The sequence below is a fragment of the Nansenia antarctica genome (genome assembly GCF_963989245.1).
Source record: "Nansenia antarctica genome assembly, chromosome: 6".
Classification (NCBI taxonomy): domain Eukaryota; kingdom Metazoa; phylum Chordata; class Actinopteri; order Argentiniformes; family Microstomatidae; genus Nansenia; species Nansenia antarctica.
In genome coordinates this window covers 47,552,106-47,573,648 of record NC_137676.1, presented here as the reverse complement: position 1 = coordinate 47,573,648, position 21,543 = coordinate 47,552,106, and the positions used below count along the sequence as shown (strand labels likewise).

Genomic DNA, 21,543 nt, shown 5'->3' with positions numbered 1-21,543 from the left:
GATTTTATTACTTTTAGAACCAGTTTGAATTAAAACATGTTTTTTCACAGTTTCCCGCATTTTAATGTATTGTTCATTTTGACACCTGGCAGAGAATAAATACAATTGTTATGGATTAGACCTTAATAGGTGGGGGATTTAAGAAATTTGACTGACTGAATTTGGCAATAGGTCTATATTGGTTTTAGCGGTAAGGTTTAGACATTGGTCTACTACACCCTTTTGAAAGACCGCTACAGCTTCCAGTTCAATAGTTCTACTCCAGCCCAGCAGATGGCGCTAGCGACACTCACCAGTACTTCATCTCGCCTCTTTGATCCGCGAAGGGAAAATGTGTAACGTTTCAGACATGATATGAAGAGACCACCGTATGCAGCTGGTTGAAGTTTGTGCTACCGCTAGAAGTTGCTGCAGGTGTCTGAAGGCAATGGATACAAATACGTTGTTGCTCCGGTTTGACGGCCGCTCCAGGTTACTGCTCAGGTCACTGTTGTCAGGCGCCACCGGCGTCCGCAGAGCCCTGTGGGTGTTCCAGCGTCAGCAACGCTCGGATCCCAACTTCTCCCTACACACTTGTCTTGAGACACTTTGCCAGGAGGAAATATACCCAGACGGTGATGCACCACTAACATCGTAAGTGAGAGAAAAGCCACAAGTTCGTGAATTCATCATTTCAAATCGGTCTGATCATAAAATGAGATTGGGGGGGGGGACGCTTTCAAGGACGCCTGCCCCCCCCCCCCACACACACACCCCTTAATCAGTCCGTGGTTTGATGTCTCACAGTTAGCCAGATATGACGATGTCACTAGTAGTGACCATATTCTCTGGTTAGATTTAGATAACATGATGTATTCATTATATACTGTATTAGTGTCTGCACAAAACAGAAAATGGTCTATAGCCTGGTATTCTCATTCACACCGTTTACTTTACTTCACAGTAAGCCCCTTGTCTGGCTGTTCCCAATGGCCTTCAAGCGGAGCCTGTTGTCCCTCCTTCATCTTGTCTACCCAGTGCTTCCCAAAACCGGTGTGCTTCAGCTGCTGAACTGTCTCAGCCAGGAGCCCTCTCCAAACCCCTGGGTCTCTGCCATGATTGAACAACTTCAAAGGGACCTGGGTTGTTCTGGGAAGGAGCCCCTGTTTACTCTACAGTGTAGAGAGAGAATGAGAGGACTGGTTGAGCGTTTGGGTGGCGCTGGTAAAACAGGGGCATGGGATTCACGCTTAGCTGGACCAAAAGAGCCACCACCCTCTGGGAGTGGACTAGAGCTGCCAGATTTGGTGTCTCAGAGGAAGAGGAAAAGCAGCTGTGTGGATCTACACTCGGATACAGAGCAAGATGGGCAGCAGAGTAAGAGGTTAAAGATGGATCCCTCTCCTGTCGACACTGAGTGGACCTGTAGCAGTGAGGGTCCAACAATAGAGACTGATGGTTTGAAAGGTGACCTATCAAACACAGGGGGTGGTGTCCCTACAAAAGCCAGATGTGAGCCACAGCAGCCAACAGCAACCGAGAGTCCAATTGATTCACTGCCTGAACACATTAAAGTAAGAAAAAAACAATAGATTCCTGTGACCTGACTTGTACATTCAGTCATTATTGTTCTATTGGTTAGACTGGGCCTAACTGTTAAAGTTTTTTCTTGTCAGGCTTCTATCCCTCAAATTAAGGAGCTACTGGAAAGCGAGATGGAGGTAAGATTCCTACAGTTTTTCAATGGAGTGACAGTGTCAGCTCATGAGAAAGAGTCCTGACTGTCTCGTCTTTGCTTAGTGGGACCAGAGCTCTGTAGATGTCCTCAGAGTGCTGAATGACTGTGACCCCTCCCAGGTTAGAGCTTCTACCTCATAAATGTTTTAGTTGTTCAGTTGTTGTCTTAATAAGCCATAAGCAAAATCAAATGCCCATTGACTACATTATTTGCCTTGTCCAATAACAACCCTTCACGCTATCTACTTTCAGGTGGATGTGTTATGTGAACTGCTGAGTTTCTCGGAGTTGCCAGAACAGATCCTAGCTCAGCTCTGCAGCTGCCTACTGGCACTCACTCCTGACCTCAGCTACAGTACAGCAGCCACACTAATCAAGAGCCTCCTACTGGGAAAGGTACCTCATTGTTTATTTAAATCGAGATCTCCATCTTGCCGTACTTAACCCCTCTCCCATACTGTTCTCCTTGTAGGTCCTCTCCCTCTCAGAACCTGCCTCACGGTGTCTAGTTACAGCAGCGACATCACTGTGCAGTTGCTACCCCAGGCCAACCTGCCATGTCCTGATTGGGCCAATCCTAGAGGAGAGTCAGACCGGTGAGGCGGGGGGTCACATTGATTAATCTGATTTGCAATTCGGTTGTTAAGTCATGACGTAAAGTTGGCTGAGGCGCTCTCTTCGAAATGCCTCAGTAATAATAATAATAAATTATATTTATATAGTGCTTTTTCGAGGCTCAAAGACGCTGACAAATATGGGAAAACGGGAAAGTGCTGTGTCCCTTGTTGTATGAATAGATCCGAGTCAAAAAAACGATTGAACTGTCATTCTACCGCTTTGGTGCAGGGAATTTCTGGTTTGGACCCGGAAATTGCTAAATGTCACGTTTGAAGTCAGACTTAACAACCGAATAGGAAAGCAATAACTGTCCATCAGTTCAAATTAGTATTCAAAACACTGCTGATCTCATATCTCAATCTGTGATGTTCTACTCAGGCAAAGCACAGGCTGAGCTGCTTAACAGACTGATACAAGACTGCCTGGAGCCCCACTACAGACTACTGGTGTTTCAGTAAGATAATCCACACACAAGTCTCCTGGTTTCATAATAATATGTATTTAATGTGCCATTCACTACCTAAAAAAGTACATCAATAGAAGGTCAGAATTATATTTCAATGTCAAAAGTATTACGTAAGACTGATGACAATGCAAGGCAATCATTCAGCTTTTTTCTTCAGAATGACACTCAAAATGGAGTGGTGTGAGGGAGTGCTGTCAGTCATTCATGCCCTGCTAGACTCTAAGGTGAGCCATGCATCTACCCCCAAACCAGACTCATCCTTTTCCATCTGACTAACGTAAATATGTTGTAAGAGAGAATGTAGGTCTCATTGGTTTGTTTTTAACTGTTTATAATCTGCTTTTCAGCTTGAGTTGAACGAAGAACTGTTCACACTTTTCATTGACCAGCTTGGCAGTCAGACACCACAATTGTCCAAATCTATGAAGTTTGCCAAGATGATGTTGACTGTCCTCACAAAGTATAACACCCATGTATGTTTTTGATATATATATATCAAGTTTAATGGCTGAACTGTCATTGGCAGATTCTATTTTCTGACCCACATGGTCTGCTCCTGTTGTGTTTGTTTGTCCAGGTGACTGTAGCACACAAGAACTCTATCTCCCACTGCTTGTCTTCAAATGAGACCTTCCTGAAGAAGTCCCTCCAAGCTGCCCTGAAAAGAATCACACTGCCATGAAATACTGATCCCAATATTAATAAACTATTCAATTGATATGAATGACTAAATGGTTTTGGATATTGAATATACAGTACACACTGATAACGAAGTTCATTCAACATGATTTTCTGTGTTTTATAATAGATCATTCAATTAAAAACGTATATTGCCTAAAGTACTTTGTGACTTCCTTAATTATAGTAGCGGAAATAACCGATTTATTAATTTATTTATTATAAGAAGCTTTAATTGGCTTCTTGAGGGGTACTGTTTCAAAGAGGCTGAAACGAGAAAGTGGAGAAGATTGTTTCCTAACGTCTGACATTGTTGAAGAGTTGAAGTGTTAAGGTATTTGGCTGTGCCACATTTGGCCACAACCAATACGGTCGACTTTTTTGTACATTCGACGTCCGTCGTCTTTCAGCGTAATTTCCAACGTAGAATTCCTTTACAGCGTAGCGTGACCAGAGGTACCCGTACAAAATGAGGTGAAGGTTAAATCATACATATTATTGAAACATTGGTTGTTGGATATTAATGATTAAATAGCGTAATTTATATAGTCATAGTTAAAGCAATATTTTCCTTTATATTAGACCTTGAATAGTTTCTGATGTAGAATACTATTGCCAAATTCTGTATCCAATCTACTCGAACATGATATGTTCGATTAGATAGCAGATAATAGGATAATTATTATTATTATGTATACATAGATACATTAATCAATAATGTTTTGAAACAAACAGATCTGATCATCTATTGGTGCGTTAAAATGAATCGAATTCATTAGTATTGCCCACAGCTCATAATTATACCATTGTGGTGGGTTAACATAATTCACCCACGGAACTAATAGTTGGGAGTATTGTTCCGCACGGAGGGTTAAGTGCGTGGTACTCAAGTTGTTACATCAGTTATATAGTTACTGCTTAAGTGTGTGGTCGCAACTTGTTCATGTCTGTTAATAAACGTTTAGCTGTGACATTCGACACGCCGCCTCCGACTCCCGTCTCTACACTGGTGACCCCGACGTCAGTCCCGTTGAAGTATCCGAGACTGAACCGAACATGGCAAATAACACCGTTATTCTCAAATTGCCGGAGTTTTGGGAGACGTCCGCGGCAGCATGGTTCGCGCAGACGGAAGCGCAGTTCTCCCTCCGTGGGATTGCAGACGCCGCCGCGCGCTACTACCATGTCGTCTCGGCGCTGGGGAGCTCCACTGCAGCCAGAACGGTGGGCTTCATTACAGCTCCCCCTGCCCTGAATAAATATACAGCATTTAAGGCTCTCCTCCTCAAGACCTTCGAACTATCACGGTCAGAACGAGCCCGACGTCTGTTCGCAATTCAGGGGCTGGGAGACAGCAAGCCTTCCCAGCACATGGACATGATGCTGAACCTACTAGGTACGGAAGAACCACATTTTCTATTTATTGAACTGTTTCTTCGGCACATGCCCGCACATGTACAGACAGCGCTCGCTAATACGACTATTACGGAACCCCGTGAGTTAGCAGAAGAGGCTGACCGCTTCTTCCTAGCTACCCAGCGTTTTACCCCTTAAGTGCTAGCCCCGACACACCACTCCCCCTGGCAGAGACAGGCTAGCTAACAAGGGCCCACCTACCACCGATAGCCGTGCTAGCCCAGGCATGTGCTATTTTCACTCACGCTTTGGCGCGAAAGCGAAGAGGTGCCGCTCCCCTTGCAAAGATGTGACCTGTGGCATCTGCATGGACAAGGTATATGAGAAGACGTACTGAGGACCGTCGTTTTGGCATCCTACCAAACTGCAGTCATTCCTTCTGCCTGGAATGCATCGTTACCTGGAGGAAAACCAAAAACTTTCAGGAGGAAGTTATCAAGTGAGAGGGGGGGGGGGGCCTGCAACAGGTTGTGTAGTTTTCATTTTAAACCAACTGCAAAAGAGAAAGAAAAACTAACATTACCTGCTATTGGTGTAAATATTTGTTTTCTGCCCCTTTTTACTAAAGTAATATTGTATCTTAATATGCAGTTATATATATATGCAGGATTAAATATATATTAATATGCAGTTATATATATATTAATATGCAGTTATATATATAGTAATATGCAGGATTAAATATATATTAATATGCAGTTATATATAATTATATGCAGGATTAAATATATATTAATATGCAGTTATATATTAATATGCAGTTATATATATATATTAATATGCAGGATTAAATATATATTAATATGCAGTTATATATATATATTAATATGCAGTTATATATATATATATATTAATATGCAGGATTAAATATATATTAATATGCAGTTATATATATATATGCGTATAACTGCATATTAACAGAGAAGCAACAACAGTAGAGTCTTGTGAGGGAGGACCAGCCAGCCGCATACAGGATGTCCCAGACAGTCAGTCACCCTATGGACCCTAACGACTGGCGGGATTGGAGGCGGAATGGGGGTGGGGGTGGAGTGGGGGTGGTGGTGGAGTAATAGATCCGCCCCACCCTGAAGCCCCGAACCCCCCCGCGCCCCCTCTCGAGGAAGAGGACTGGGAGAAGGAGACGAGCAACCTCTCACCCCCGGACTACCAACAGTGGCTGTATGGACTGGATCCCTACGGCCCTGAGGATGTGGTGTCTTTCGCCCTCCGGGGGGGGAGCCTGCAAAGAAAGCGAAGAGGTGCCGCTCCCCTTGCAAAGATGTAACCTGTGGCATCTGCATGGACAAGGTATATGAGAAGACGTACTGAGGACCGTCGTTTTGACATCCTACCAAACTGCAGTCATTCCTTCTGCCTGGAATGCATCGTTACCTGGAGGAAAACATCAAGTGAGAGGGGGGGGGCCTGCAACAGGTTTTTTGTGTAGTTTTCATTTTAAACCAACTGCAAAAGAGAAAGAAAAACTAACATTACCTGCTATTGGTGTAAATATGTGTTTTCTGCCCAAGTAATATTGTATCTTAATATCCACCTTGCACAGCATCATGTGCTAGCATCACCTTGCACAGCATCATGTGCTAGCATCACCTTGCTAGCATCATGCAGTGAATCTGGATGAGTTTCTTGATCAGGTCATGGCAATGACCCTACTGTTAGACGTACTGAATGTCTATGACGAAGATGACGACGAGTTTCTAATGTACCACAGTGACGAGTATGACCTTTTCTAAGCTTTATCGGCCCTGCTCTGTGCTTGCAAAGACTGAAAATGGTCTAACACAGGCAGACCAGCATCTACTTTATTTCTAGTTGTCAAGCCTCCCAAGCTGAACTTGATTGTTATTTGTTGTTATTAAATTCTGTTTTTATGAATTCTGTAAATTCCCCTTTGTTTGACAGGGTGATTGGGGCTTGACAATGGGGTTCCATGCAAGTTGTAGTTAATTTTTGTTGTCTCCTTAAGGTTAACCCTCTTCCATTGATTGGTCTTGTTAAATATGTCAATTGTGCCTATGCTGTGTCACCATTTGGTTAAGATTTTAAAATGTTGTGTACTAGATAATTTTTATGTAGCCTGTGTCCCTGCTACTTTCCACTTGTCAATGACATACTTGAGACCAACTTATTGCAGTGTTGACATGCTGAATGAAGACCTGGGGGGTATTCCATCAACGTTGCTAAAGGAAAATCCAGTCTTATTTTTGAAAATCTTGTGAGATTTATGAAAATAAATCTGGATTTTCCTTTAGCGACGTTGATGGAATACCCACCAGATGTGAGATTTTATTACTTTTAGAACCAGTTTGAATCCAGTTTGAATTCAATAAAACATGTTTCACAGTTTCCCGCATTTTAATGTATTGTTCATTTTGAAACCTGGCAGAGAATAAATACAATTGTTATGGATTGGACCTTAATAGGTGGGGGATTTAAGAAATTTGACTGACTGAATCAAATAATAATAATAATCAATAATAGGTCTATATTGGTTTTAGCGGTAAGGTTTAGACATTGCTCTACTACACCCTTTTCAAAGACCGCTACAGCTTCCAGCTCTACTCCAGCCCAGCAGATGGCGCTAGCGACACTCATCAGTACTTCATCTCGCCTCATTTGATCCGCGAAGGGAACATGTGTAACGTATCAGACATGATATGAAGAGACCACCGTATGCAGCTGGTTGAAGTTTGTACTACCGCTAGAAGTTGCTGCAAGTGTCTTAAGGCAATGGATACAAATACGTTGTTGCTCCGGTTTGATGGCCGTTCCAGGTTACTGCTCAGGTCAATCAAGGACCCCAATTGAAATAAGCCAGTGGCTTTCTTGGGTTTTTATCCTGTTAGTTGACCTTGTATGTAATATGTACTTTCATGTACCTACTTCTGCAAATCTTCTAATAAAGTTTTCAATCAGTCACTGTTGTCAGGCGCCACTGGCGTCCGCAGAGCCCTGGGGGTGTTCCGGCGTCAGCAACGCTCCGATCCCAACTTCTCCCTACACACTTGTCTTGAGACACTTTGCCAGGAGGAAATATACTCAGACGGTGATGCACAACTAACATCGTAAGTTAGAGAAAAGCCACAAGTTCGTGAATTCATCATTTCAAATCGGTCTGATCATAAAATGAGATTGGGGGGGGGGGGGGGACGCTTTCAAGGACGCCTGGCCCCCCACACCCCTTAATTAATCAGTCCCTGGTTTGATGTGTCACAGTTAGCCAGATATGACGATGTCACTAGTCAGGGGCGCCGCTAAGGGGGTGGTAAGTTAGGACGATTCTAAGGGCCCAGCACTGACAGGGGCCCATGAGAATCTTAAAAAAGAAAAAAAAAAAAAAAAAAAAAATTGTCATAAGGACGTTAATGTAGCCGACTTCAAATTATAATTCTATGTATTAAACTATAAAATTGCCTATTTAAAAAAAGTCACAAAAGAAACAAACTGGAGTTTTGTTTCTCTATGTTTAACAAAATTAAGCCTTAAGTTTTAAGCCTAAAATTAAGGAGAGCAGAGGTGGGGGGGTAGTGTTTTTTTTATTAAAATTAAAAAAATTAAGAGGTAAAGAGGCAGAAGAAGAAGAGCAAGAAGTAACAAAGGACAATGACAGCCGCACAGCAAGTTGGCTTTATCACTAGATTTCAAGGATCTTATTAAAGATTTTGCTACTAAGAAGGCCCAGCGTTTAGCTTTGATTTGATTTGATCTCTTTACTCCTATCTTGAATCGTTGTGCATTAGGCTAGATATAGTTTTTAGCTCTCCAGGTATACTATTCCACAGTACTGCCGCAGTGTAAAAATAAAAATCTTCCCATTTCACTATTCAATTTCGCTGGCACCATGTCTGTGTTGCTCCCTTTTGTATAAGACACGTTTGTCTTTCTGTGAAACAAGCAATGCTGAGTCAGTAAATATCTCTCTGCTGTAATTCTTCATTGATCTAATCCTGACAGTATTATGGCCAACTGATCTTTACAAGATCTACATTTATTTAGACACAATACCACCCCATTAAAATTATATTTTTTACTTTTTGTGTGATTTATACTTTTATAATTGGGTTCCAATCTTCATTTAATTATACTTTTGTCCTTGTGTTGTTCAAGTCTTAATTTAATAAGTTAAAGAATGTTGAGATTTCTTTGCTGAATTGTTGATTCCTGTATTAACTGTAATTTTAAATTACATTTACAAAAGATGTCCATCATTGGATTTCTTGCAGTGCATCAATAGTTCATCAACTTCAACTGGGTTTAGGTTGATGGGTGGTTTAGGTGGGGGGGCCCAAAATCATATTCTGTCATGGGGCCCAGAATCTCTAGCGGCGCCCCTGTCACTAGTAGTGACCATATTCTCTGGTTAGATTTAGATAACATGATGTATTCATTATATACTGTATTAGTGTCTGCACAAAACAGAAAATGGTCTATAGCCTGGTATTCTCATTCACACCGTTTACTTTACTTCACAGTAAGCCCCTTGTCTGGCTGTTCCCAATGGCCTTCAAGCGGAGCCTGTTGTCCCTCCTTCATCTTGTCTACCCAGTGCTTCCCAAAACCGGTGTGCTTCAGCTCCTGAACTGTCTCAGCCAGGAGCCCTCTCCAAACCCCTGGGTCTCTGCCATGATTGAACAACTTAAAAGGGACCTGGGTTGTTCTGGGAAGGAGCCCCTGTTTACTCTACAGTGTAGAGAGAGAATGAGAGGACTGGTTGAGCGTTTGGGTGGCGCTGGTAAAACAGGGGCATGGGATTCACGCTTAGCTGGACCAAAAGAGCCACCACCCTCTCGGAGTGGACTAGAGCTGCCAGATTTGGTGTCTCAGAGGAAGAGGAAAAGCAGCTGTGTGGATCTACACTCAGATACAGAGCAAGATGGGCAGCAGAGTAAGAGGTTAAAGATGGATCCCTCTCCTGTCGACACTGAGTGGACCTGTAGCAGTGAGGGTCCAACAATAGAGACTGATGGTTTGAAAGGTGACCTATCAAACACAGGGGGTGGTGTCCCTACAAAAGCCAGATGTGAGCCACAGCAGCCAACAGCAACCGAGAGTCCAATTGATTCACTGCCTGAACACATTAAAGTAAGAAAAAACCAATAGATTCCTGTGACCTGACTTGTACATTCAGTCATTATTGTTCTATTGGTTAGACTGGGCCTAACTGTTAAAGTTTTTTCTTGTCAGGCTTCTATCCCTCAAATTAAGGAGCTACTGGAAAGCGAGATGGAGGTAAGATTCCTACAGTTTTTCAATGGAGTGACAGTGTCAGCTCATGAGAAAGAGTCCTGACTGTCTCGTCTTTGCTTAGTGGGACCAGAGCTCTGTGGATGTCCTCAGAGTGCTGAATGACTGTGACCCCTCCCAGGTTAGAGCTTCTACCTCATAAATGTTTTAGTTGTTCAGTTGTTGTCTTAATAAGCCATAAGCAAAATCAAATGCCCATTGACTACATTATTTGCCTTGTCCAATAACAACCCTTCACGCTATCTACTTTCAGGTGGACGTGTTATGTGAAATGCTGAGTTTGTCGGATTTGCCAGAACAGATCCTCCCTCAGCTCTGCAGCTGCCTACTGGCACTCACTCCTGACCTCAGCTACAGTACAGCAGCCACACTCATCAAGAGCCTCCTACTGGGAAAGGTACCTCATTGTTTATTTAAATCGAGATCTCCATCTTGCCGTACTTAACCCCTCTCCCATACTGTTCTCCTTGTAGGTCCTCTCCCTCTCAGAACCTGCCTCACGGTGTCTAGTTACAGCAGCGACATCACTGTGCAGTTGCTACCCCAGGCCAACCTGCCATGTCCTGATTGGGCCAATCCTAGAGGAGAGTCAGACCGGTGAGGCGGGGGGTCACATTGATTAATCTGATTTGCAATTCGGTTGTTAAGTCATGACGTAAAGTTGGCTGAGGCGCTCTCTTCGTAATGCCTCAGTAATAATAATAATAAATTATATTTATATAGTGCTTTTTCGAGGCTCAAAGACGCTGACAAATATGGGAAAACGGGAAAGTGCTGTGTCCCTTGTTGTATGAATAGATCCGAGTCAAAAAAACGATTGAACTGTCATTCTACCGCTTTGGTGCAGGGAATTTCTGGTTTGGACCCGGAAATTGCTAAATGTCACGTTTGAAGTCAGACTTAACAACCGAATAGGAAAGCAATAACTGTCCATCAGTTCAAATTAGTATTCAAAACACTGCTGATCTCATATCTCAATCTGTGATGTTCTACTCAGGCAAAGCACAGGCTGAGCTGCTTAACAGACTGATACAAGACTTCCTGGAGCCCCACTACAGACTACTGGTGTTTCAGTAAGATAATCCACACACAAGTCTCCTGGTTTCATAATAATATGTATTTAATGTGCCATTCACTACCTAAAAAAGTACATCAATAGAAGGTCAGAATTATATTTCAATGTCAAAAGTATTACGTAAGACTGATGACAATGCAAGGCAATCATTCAGCTTTTTTCTTCAGAATGACACTCAAAATGGAGTGGTGTGAGGGAGTGCTGTCAGTCATTCATGCCCTGCTAGACTCTAAGGTGAGCCATGCATCTACCCCCAAACCAGACTCATCCTTTTCCATCTGACTAACGTAAATATGTTGTACGAGAGAATGTAGGTCTCATTGGTTTGTTTTTAACTGTTTATAATCTGCTTTTCAGCTTGAGTTGAACGAAGAACTGTTCACACTTTTCATTGACCAGCTTGGCAGTCAGACACCACAATTGTCCAAATCTATGAAGTTTGCCAAGATGATGTTGACTGTCCTCACAAAGTATAACACCCATGTATGTTTTTGATATATATATATCAAGTTTAATGGCTGAACTGTCATTGGCAGATTCTATTTTCTGACCCACATGGTCTGCTCCTGTTGTGTTTGTTTGTCCAGGTGACTGTAGCACACAAGAACTCTATCTCCCACTGCTTGTCTTCAAATGAGACCTTCCTGAAGAAGTCCCTCCAAGCTGCCCTGAAAAGAATCACACTGCCATGAAATACTGATCCCAATATTAATAAACTGTTCAATTGATATGAATGACTAAATGGTTTTGGATATTTAATATACAGTACACACTGATAACGAAGTTCATTCAACATGATTTTCTGTGTTTTATAATAGATCATTCAATTAAAAACGTATATTGCCTAAAGTACTTTGTGACTTCCTTAATTATAGTAGCGGAAATAACCGATTTATTAATTTATTTATTATAAGAAGCTTTAATTGGCTTCTTGAGGGGTACTGTTTCAAAGAGGCTGAAACGAGAAAGTGGAGAAGATTGTTTCCTAACGTCTGACATTGTTGAAGAGTTGAAGTGTTAAGATATTTGGCTGTGCCACATTTGGCCACAACCAATACGGTCGACTTTTTTTGTACATTCGACGTCCGTCGTCTTTCAGCGTAATTTCCAACGTAGAATTCCTTTACAGCGTAGCGTGACCAGAGGTACCCGTACAGAATGAGGTGAAGGTTAAATCATACATATTATTGAAACATTGGTTGTTGGATATTAATGATTAAATAGCGTAATTTATATAGTCATAGTTAAAGCAATATTTTCCTTTATATTAGACCTTGAATAGTTTCTGATGTAGAATACTATTGCCAAATTCTGTATCCAATCTACTCGAACATGATATATGTTCGATTAGATAGCAGATAATAGGATTATTATTATTATTATTATTATGTATACATATATATATATATTAATCAATAATGTTTTGAAACAAACACGAATGATCTATTGATCTGATCATTGTTGCGTTAAAATGAATCGAATTCATTAGTATTGCCCACAGCTCATAATTATACCATTGTGGTGGGTTAACATAATTCACCCACGGAACTAATAGTTGGGAGTATTGTTCCGCACGGAGGGTTAAGTGCGTACTCAAGTTGTTACATCAGTTATATAGTTACTGCTTAAGTGTGTGGTCGCAACTTGTTCATGTCTGTTAACAACCGGATAGCAACGCATTACATTTGCTCACCTCTAATGGACTTTTTTATTTTATTTTTTAAATCCTTTTGTTATCAAAAAATACATTTTTTTTTGTGTGTGATTGTTTTTATATCATCTGTGTGAATATGCAGCTTGGAGTATTCAAAGCTGATACAACATGAAATTAATTAAATGACAGTACTATCTATGGGTCATCGTGCATTAAATCAAGAATTTAATCATGCTTGTAACATGTGCACGTAAATTAAAAAAAAAAAAAAAAAAAAAAAAAAAAATTTAAATAGGCCTTTCGCAGCAATACCAAGCGGGTTAACTGTCTTGGTGTAGTGGTTAGAGCGGTCGGTTGGTATGCGGGAGATCGGGGTTCGACTCCCGCATGGAAGGAAGTGAATCAGCTCCGCCAAGGGAGTAAACTCTTTTGGTGTTTTTAACTCTTTTGGTGTTGTGGTTAGCGCGGCCGGCTATTGCAAAACGTCACGTTTGACGTCAGGCTTAACAACCGGATAGCAACGCATTACATTTGCTCACCTCTAATGGACTTTTTTTATTTTATTTTTTTAATCCTTTTGTTATCAAAAAATACATTTTACATTTGATAGTTGACAATGATTTACAAAAAGACAGTCAATGACGCAAAGCATAAAGACTTTTGACGACTGTGAGTAAAAATAAATCTTTGCACTCGATCAAATTTCAGGACCCTCCTTTCATGACCTTTCCTAGATATGTGCGTTCTACCCCCCAGTATCCTTACATTTTCAAAATCTAGCTAGTATAAAGTTATTTTGCAGTATTTGTGTGTGTTTGTGTGTGATTGTTTTTATATCATCTGTGTGAATATGCAGCTTGGAGTATTCAAAGCTGATACAACATGAAATTAATTAAATGACAGTACTATCTATGGGTCATCGTGCATTAAATCAAGAATTTAATCATGCTTGTAACATGTGTACTTTTAAAAACGTATAGAAAACACACTGCCACCTAGCGATGTGACGGTGTAATTGCAGCGCGGCCTACGCAGAAGTGTAAAGTGCGAGAGCCCTTACGTAGGGAACGTAAGCACGTAAATTAAAAAAAAAAAAAAAAAAAAAAAAAAAAAAAACTTAAATAGGCCTTTCGCAGCAATACCAAGCGGGTTAGCTGTCTTGGTGTAGTGGTTAGAGCGGTCGGTTGGTATGCGGGAGATCGGGGTTCGACTCCCGCATGGAAGGAAGTGAATCAGCTCCGCCAAGGGAGTAAACTCTTTTGGTGTTTTTAACTCTTTTGGTGTTGTGGTTAGCGCGGCCGGCTATTGCAAAACGTCACGTTTGACGTCAGGCTTAACAACCGGATAGCAACGCATTACATTTGCTCACCTCTAATGGACTTTTTTTATTTTATTTTTTTAATCCTTTTGTTATCAAAAAATACATTTTACATTTGATAGTTGACAATGATTTACAAAAAGACAGTCAATGACGCAAAGCATAAAGACTTTTGACGACTGTGAGTAAAAATAAATCTTTGCACTCGATCAAATTTCAGGACCCTCCTTTCATGACCTTTCCTAGATATGTGCGTTCTACCCCCCAGTATCCTTACATTTTCAAAATCTAGCTAGTATAAAGTTATTTTGCAGTATTTGTGTGTGTTTGTGTGTGATTGTTTTTATATCATCTGTGTGAATATGCAGCTTGGAGTATTCAAAGCTGATACAACATGAAATTAATTAAATGACAGTACTATCTATGGGTCATCGTGCATTAAATCAAGAATTTAATCATGCTTGTAACATGTGTACTTTTAAAAACGTATAGAAAACACACTGCCACCTAGCGATGTGACGGTGTAATTGCAGCGCGGCCTACGCAGAAGTGTAAAGTGCGAGAGCCCTTACGTAGGGAACGTAAGCACGTAAAAAAAAAAAAAAAAAAAAAAAAAAAAAACTTAAATAGGCCTTTCGCAGCAATACCAAGCGGGTTAGCTGTCTTGGTGTAGTGGTTAGAGCGGTCGGTTGGTATGCGGGAGATCGGGGTTCGACTCCCGCATGGAAGGAAGTGAATCAGCTCCGCCAAGGGAGTAAACTCTTTTGGTGTTTTTAACTCTTTTGGTGTTGTGGTAAGCGCGGCCGGCTATTGCAAAACGTCACGTTTGACGTCAGGCTTAACAACCGGATAGCAACGCATTACATTTGCTCACCTCTAATGGACTTTTTTTATTTTATTTTTTTAATCCTTTTGTTATCAAAAAATACATTTTACATTTGATAGTTGACAATGATTTACAAAAAGACAGTCAATGACGCAAAGCATAAAGACTTTTGACGACTGTGAGTAAAAATAAATCTTTGCACTCGATCAAATTTCAGGACCCTCCTTTCATGACCTTTCCTAGATATGTGCGTTCTACCCCCCAGTATCCTTACATTTTCAAAATCTAGCTAGTATAAAGTTATTTTGCAGTATTTGTGTGTGTTTGTGTGTGATTGTTTTTATATCATCTGTGTGAATATGCAGCTTGGAGTATTCAAAGCTGATACAACATGAAATTAATTAAATGACAGTACTATCTATGGGTCATCGTGCATTAAATCAAGAATTTAATCATGCTTGTAACATGTGTACTTTTAAAAACGTATAGAAAACACACTGCCACCTAGCGATGTGACGGTGTAATTGCAGCGCGGCCTACGCAGAAGTGTAAAGTGCGAGAGCCCTTACGTAGGGAACGTAAGCACGTAAATTTAAAAAAAAAAAAAAAAAAAAAAAAAAAAACTTAAATAGGCCTTTCGCAGCAATACCAAGCGGGTTAACTTTCTTGGTGTAGTGGTTAGAGCGGTCGGTTGGTATGCGGGAGATCGGGGTTCGACTCCCGCATGGAAGGAAGTGAATCAGCTCCGCCAAGGGAGTAAACTCTTTTGGTGTTTTTAACTCTTTTGGTGTTGTGGTTAGCGCGGCCGGCTATTGCAAAATGTCACGTTTGACGTCAGGCTTAACAACCGGATAGCAACGCATTACATTTGCTCACCTCTAATGGACTTTTTTTAATTTATTTTTTTAATCCTTTTGTTATCAAAAAATACATTTTACATTTGATAGTTGACAATGATTTACAAAAAGACAGTCAATGACGCAAAGCATAAAGACTTTTGACGACTGTGAGTAAAAATAAATCTTTGCACTCGATCAAATTTCAGGACCCTCCTTTCATGACCTTTCCTAGATATGTGCGTTCTACCCCCCAGTATCCTTACATTTTCAAAATCTAGCTAGTATAAAGTTATTTTGCAGTATTTGTGTGTGTTTGTGTGTGATTGTTTTTATATCATCTGTGTGAATATGCAGCTTGGAGTATTCAAAGCTGATACAACATGAAATTAATTAAATGACAGTACTATCTATGGGTCATCGTGCATTAAATCAAGAATTTAATCATGCTTGTAACATGTGTACTTTTAAAAACGTATAGAAAACACACTGCCACCTAGCGATGTGACGGTGTAATTGCAGCGCGGCCTACGCAGAAGTGTAAAGTGCGAGAGCCCTTACGTAGGGAACGTAAGCACGTAAATTTAAAAAAAAAAAAAAAAAAAAAAAAAAAAAACTTAAATAGGCCTTTCGCAGCAATACCAAGCGGGTTAACTTTCTTGGTGTAGTGGTTAGAGCGGTCGGTTGGTATGCGGGAGATCGGGGTTCGACTCCCGCATGGAAGGAAGTGAATCAGCTCCGCCAAGGGAGTAAACTCTTTTGGTGTTTTTAACTCTTTTGGTGTTGTGGTTAGCGCGGCCGGCTATTGCAAAATGTCACGTTTGACGTCAGGCTTAACAACCGGATAGCAACGCATTACATTTGCTCACCTCTAATGGACTTTTTTTAATTTATTTTTTTAATCCTTTTGTTATCAAAAAATACATTTTACATTTGATAGTTGACAATGATTTACAAAAAGACAGTCAATGACGCAAAGCATAAAGACTTTTGACGACTGTGAGTAAAAATAAATCTTTGCACTCGATCAAATTTCAGGACCCTCCTTTCATGACCTTTCCTAGATATGTGCGTTCTACCCCCCAGTATCCTTACATTTTCAAAATCTAGCTAGTATAAAGTTATTTTGCAGTATTTGTGTGTGTTTGTGTGTGATTGTTTTTATATCATCTGTGTGAATATGCAGCTTGGAGTATTCAAAGCTGATACAACATGAAATTAATTAAATGACAGTACTATCTATGGGTCATCGTGCATTAAATCAAGAATTTAATCATGCTTGTAACATGTGTACTTTTAAAAACGTATAGAAAACACACTGCCACCTAGCGATGTGACGGTGTAATTGCAGCGCGGCCTACGCAGAAGTGTAAAGTGCGAGAGCCCTTACGTAGGGAACGTAAGCACGTAAATTAAAAAAAAAAAAAAAAAAAAAAAAAAAAAAAAACTTAAATAGGCCTTTCGCAGCAATACCAAGCGGGTTAGCTGTCTTGGTGTAGTGGTTAGAGCGGTCGGTTGGTATGCGGGAGATCGGGGTTCGACTCCCGCATGGAAGGAAGTGAATCAGCTCCGCCAAGGGAGTAAACTCTTTTGGTGTTTTTAACTCTTTTGGTGTTGTGGTTAGCGCGGCCGGCTATTGCAAAACGTCACGTTTGACGTCAGGCTTAACAACCGGATAGCAACGCATTACATTTGCTCACCTCTAATGGACTTTTTTTATTTTATTTTTTTAATCCTTTTGTTATCAAAAAATACATTTTACATTTGATAGTTGACAATGATTTACAAAAAGACAGTCAATGACGCAAAGCATAAAGACTTTTGACGACTGTGAGTAAAAATAAATCTTTGCACTCGATCAAATTTCAGGACCCTCCTTTCATGACCTTTCCTAGATATGTGCGTTCTACCCCCCAGTATCCTTACATTTTCAAAATCTAGCTAGTATAAAGTTATTTTGCAGTATTTGTGTGTGTTTGTGTGTGATTGTTTTTATATCATCTGTGTGAATATGCAGCTTGGAGTATTCAAAGCTGATACAACATGAAATTAATTAAATGACAGTACTATCTATGGGTCATCGTGCATTAAATCAAGAATTTAATCATGCTTGTAACATGTGTACTTTTAAAAACGTATAGAAAACACACTGCCACCTAGCGATGTGACGGTGTAATTGCAGCGCGGCCTACGCAGAAGTGTAAAGTGCGAGAGCCCTTACGTAGGGAACGTAAGCACGTAAATTTAAAAAAAAAAAAAAAAAAAAAAAAAAAAACTTAAATAGGCCTTTCGCAGCAATACCAAGCGGGTTAACTTTCTTGGTGTAGTGGTTAGAGCGGTCGGTTGGTATGCGGGAGATCGGGGTTCGACTCCCGCATGGAAGGAAGTGAATCAGCTCCGCCAAGGGAGTAAACTCTTTTGGTGTTTTTAACTCTTTTGGTGTTGTGGTTAGCGCGGCCGGCTATTGCAAAATGTCACGTTTGACGTCAGGCTTAACAACCGGATAGCAACGCATTACATTTGCTCACCTCTAATGGACTTTTTTTAATTTATTTTTTTAATCCTTTTGTTATCAAAAAATACATTTTACATTTGATAGTTGACAATGATTTACAAAAAGACAGTCAATGACGCAAAGCATAAAGACTTTTGACGACTGTGAGTAAAAATAAATCTTTGCACTCGATCAAATTTCAGGACCCTCCTTTCATGACCTTTCCTAGATATGTGCGTTCTACCCCCCAGTATCCTTACATTTTCAAAATCTAGCTAGTATAAAGTTATTTTGCAGTATTTGTGTGTGTTTGTGTGTGATTGTTTTTATATCATCTGTGTGAATATGCAGCTTGGAGTATTCAAAGCTGATACAACATGAAATTAATTAAATGACAGTACTATCTATGGGTCATCGTGCATTAAATCAAGAATTTAATCATGCTTGTAACATGTGTACTTTTAAAAACGTATAGAAAACACACTGCCACCTAGCGATGTGACGGTGTAATTGCAGCGCGGCCTACGCAGAAGTGTAAAGTGCGAGAGCCCTTACGTAGGGAACGTAAGCACGTAAATTAAAAAAAAAAAAAAAAAAAAAAAAAAAAAAACTTAAATAGGCCTTTCGCAGCAATACCAAGCGGGTTAACTGTCTTGGTGTAGTGGTTAGAGCGGTCGGTTGGTATGCGGGAGATCGGGGTTCGACTCCCGCATGGAAGGAAGTGAATCAGCTCCGCCAAGGGAGTAAACTCTTTTGGTGTTTTTAACTCTTTTGGTGTTGTGGTTAGCGCGGCCGGCTATTGCAAAACGTCACGTTTGACGTCAGGCTTAACAACCGGATAGCAACGCATTACATTTGCTCACCTCTAATGGACTTTTTTTATTTTATTTTTTTAATCCTTTTGTTATCAAAAAATACATTTTACATTTGATAGTTGACAATGATTTACAAAAAGACAGTCAATGACGCAAAGCATAAAGACTTTTGACGACTGTGAGTAAAAATAAATCTTTGCACTCGATCAAATTTCAGGACCCTCCTTTCATGACCTTTCCTAGATATGTGCGTTCTACCCCCCAGTATCGTTACATTTTCAAAATCTAGCTAGTATAAAGTTATTTTGCAGTATTTGTGTGTGTTTGTGTGTGATTGTTTTTATATCATCTGTGTGAATATGCAGCTTGGAGTATTCAAAGCTGATACAACATGAAATTAATTAAATGACAGTACTATCTATGGGTCATCGTGCATTAAATCAAGAATTTAATCATGCTTGTAACATGTGTACTTTTAAAAACGTATAGAAAACACACTGCCACCTAGCGATGTGACGGTGTAATTGCAGCGCGGCCTACGCAGAAGTGTAAAGTGCGAGAGCCCTTACGTAGGGAACGTAAGCACGTAAATTAAAAAAAAAAAAAAAAAAAAAAAAAAAAAAAAACTTAAATAGGCCTTTCGCAGCAATACCAAGCGGGTTAGCTGTCTTGGTGTAGTGGTTAGAGCGGTCGGTTGGTATGCGGGAGATCGGGGTTCGACTCCCGCATGGAAGGAAGTGAATCAGCTCCGCCAAGGGAGTAAACTCTTTTGGTGTTTTTAACTCTTTTGGTGTTGTGGTTAGCGCGGCCGGCTATTGCAAAACGTCACGTTTGACGTCAGGCTTAACAACCGGATAGCAACGCATTACATTTGCTCACCTCTAATGGACTTTTTTTATTTTATTTTTTTAATCCTTTTGTTATCAAAAAATACATTTTACATTTGATAGTTGACAATGATTTACAAAAAGACAGTCAATGACGCAAAGCATAAAGACTTTTGACGACTGTGAGTAAAAATAAATCTTTGCACTCGATCAAATTTCAGGACCCTCCTTTCATGACCTTTCCTAGATATGTGCGTTCTACCCCCCAGTATCCTTACATTTTCAAAATCTAGCTAGTATAAAGTTATTTTGCAGTATTTGTGTGTGTTTGTGTGTGATTGTTTTTATATCATCTGTGTGAATATGCAGCTTGGAGTATTCAAAGCTGATACAACATGAAATTAATTAAATGACAGTACTATCTATGGGTCATCGTGCATTAAATCAAGAATTTAATCATGCTTGTAACATGTGTACTTTTAAAAAACGTATAGAAAACACACTGCCACCTAGCGATGTGACGGTGTAATTGCAGCGCGGCCTACGCAGAAGTGTAAAGTGCGAGAGCCCTTACGTAGGGAACGTAAGCACGTAAATTAAAAAAAAAAAAAAAAAAAAAAAAAAAACTTAAATAGGCCTTTCGCAGCAATACCAAGCGGGTTAGCTGTCTTGGTGTAGTGGTTAGAGCGGTCGGTTGGTATGCGGGAGATCGGGGTTCGACTCCCGCATGGAAGGAAGTGAATCAGCTCCGCCAAGGGAGTAAACTCTTTTGGTGTTTTTAACTCTTTTGGTGTTGTGGTAAGCGCGGCCGGCTATTGCAAAACGTCACGTTTGACGTCAGGCTTAACAACCGGATAGCAACGCATTACATTTGCTCACCTCTAATGGACTTTTTTTATTTTATTTTTTTAATCCTTTTGTTATCAAAAAATACATTTTACATTTGATAGTTGACAATGATTTACAAAAAGACAGTCAATGACGCAAAGCATAAAGACTTTTGACGACTGTGAGTAAAAATAAATCTTTGCACTCGATCAAATTTCAGGACCCTCCTTTCATGACCTTTCCTAGATATGTGCGTTCTACCCCCCAGTATCCTTACATTTTCAAAATCTAGCTAGTATAAAGTTATTTTGCAGTATTTGTGTGTGTTTGTGTGTGATTGTTTTTATATCATCTGTGTGAATATGCAGCTTGGAGTATTCAAAGCTGATACAACATGAAATTAATTAAATGACAGTACTATCTATGGGTCATCGTGCATTAAATCAAGAATTTAATCATGCTTGTAACATGTGTACTTTTAAAAAACGTATAGAAAACACACTGCCACCTAGCGATGTGACGGTGTCATTGCAGCGCGGCCTACGCAGAAGTGTAAAGTGCGAGAGCCCTTACGTAGGGAACGTAAGCACGTAAATTAAAAAAAAAAAAAAAAAAAAAAAAAAAAAAACTTAAATAGGCCTTTCGCAGCAATACCAAGCGGGTTAGCTGTCTTGGTGTAGTGGTTAGAGCGGTCGGTTGGTATGCGGGAGATCG

The 21,543-nt window shown here is 40.2% G+C and overlaps 2 protein-coding genes across 2 annotated transcripts; both read left to right on the top strand.

The window, feature by feature from the left end:
• Positions 1 to 361: 361 nt before the first annotated feature.
• On the top strand, positions 362 to 3,482 carry LOC308160631 (Fanconi anemia group E protein-like; the record flags this gene model as incomplete). Its single annotated transcript, XM_080534575.1, has 10 exons — positions 362 to 633; positions 944 to 1,553; positions 1,656 to 1,700; positions 1,780 to 1,836; positions 1,969 to 2,112; positions 2,189 to 2,312; positions 2,713 to 2,788; positions 2,958 to 3,024; positions 3,148 to 3,273; positions 3,378 to 3,482. Exons 1-10 carry the CDS (start codon positions 371 to 373, stop codon positions 3,480 to 3,482), a joined length of 1,617 nt encoding a protein of 538 aa, XP_080390701.1. The 5' UTR covers positions 362 to 370.
• A 4,160-nt stretch (positions 3,483 to 7,642) lies between these two features.
• On the top strand, positions 7,643 to 11,923 carry LOC308160630 (Fanconi anemia group E protein-like; the record flags this gene model as incomplete). The annotated part of the gene is made up of 11 exons (XM_080534574.1): positions 7,643 to 7,699; positions 7,829 to 7,977; positions 9,385 to 9,994; positions 10,097 to 10,141; positions 10,221 to 10,277; positions 10,410 to 10,553; positions 10,630 to 10,753; positions 11,154 to 11,229; positions 11,399 to 11,465; positions 11,589 to 11,714; positions 11,819 to 11,923. The coding sequence occupies 11 exons, from the start codon at positions 7,643 to 7,645 to the stop codon at positions 11,921 to 11,923; spliced, it is 1,560 nt and encodes a 519-aa protein (XP_080390700.1).
• Positions 11,924 to 21,543: the final 9,620 nt, after the last annotated feature.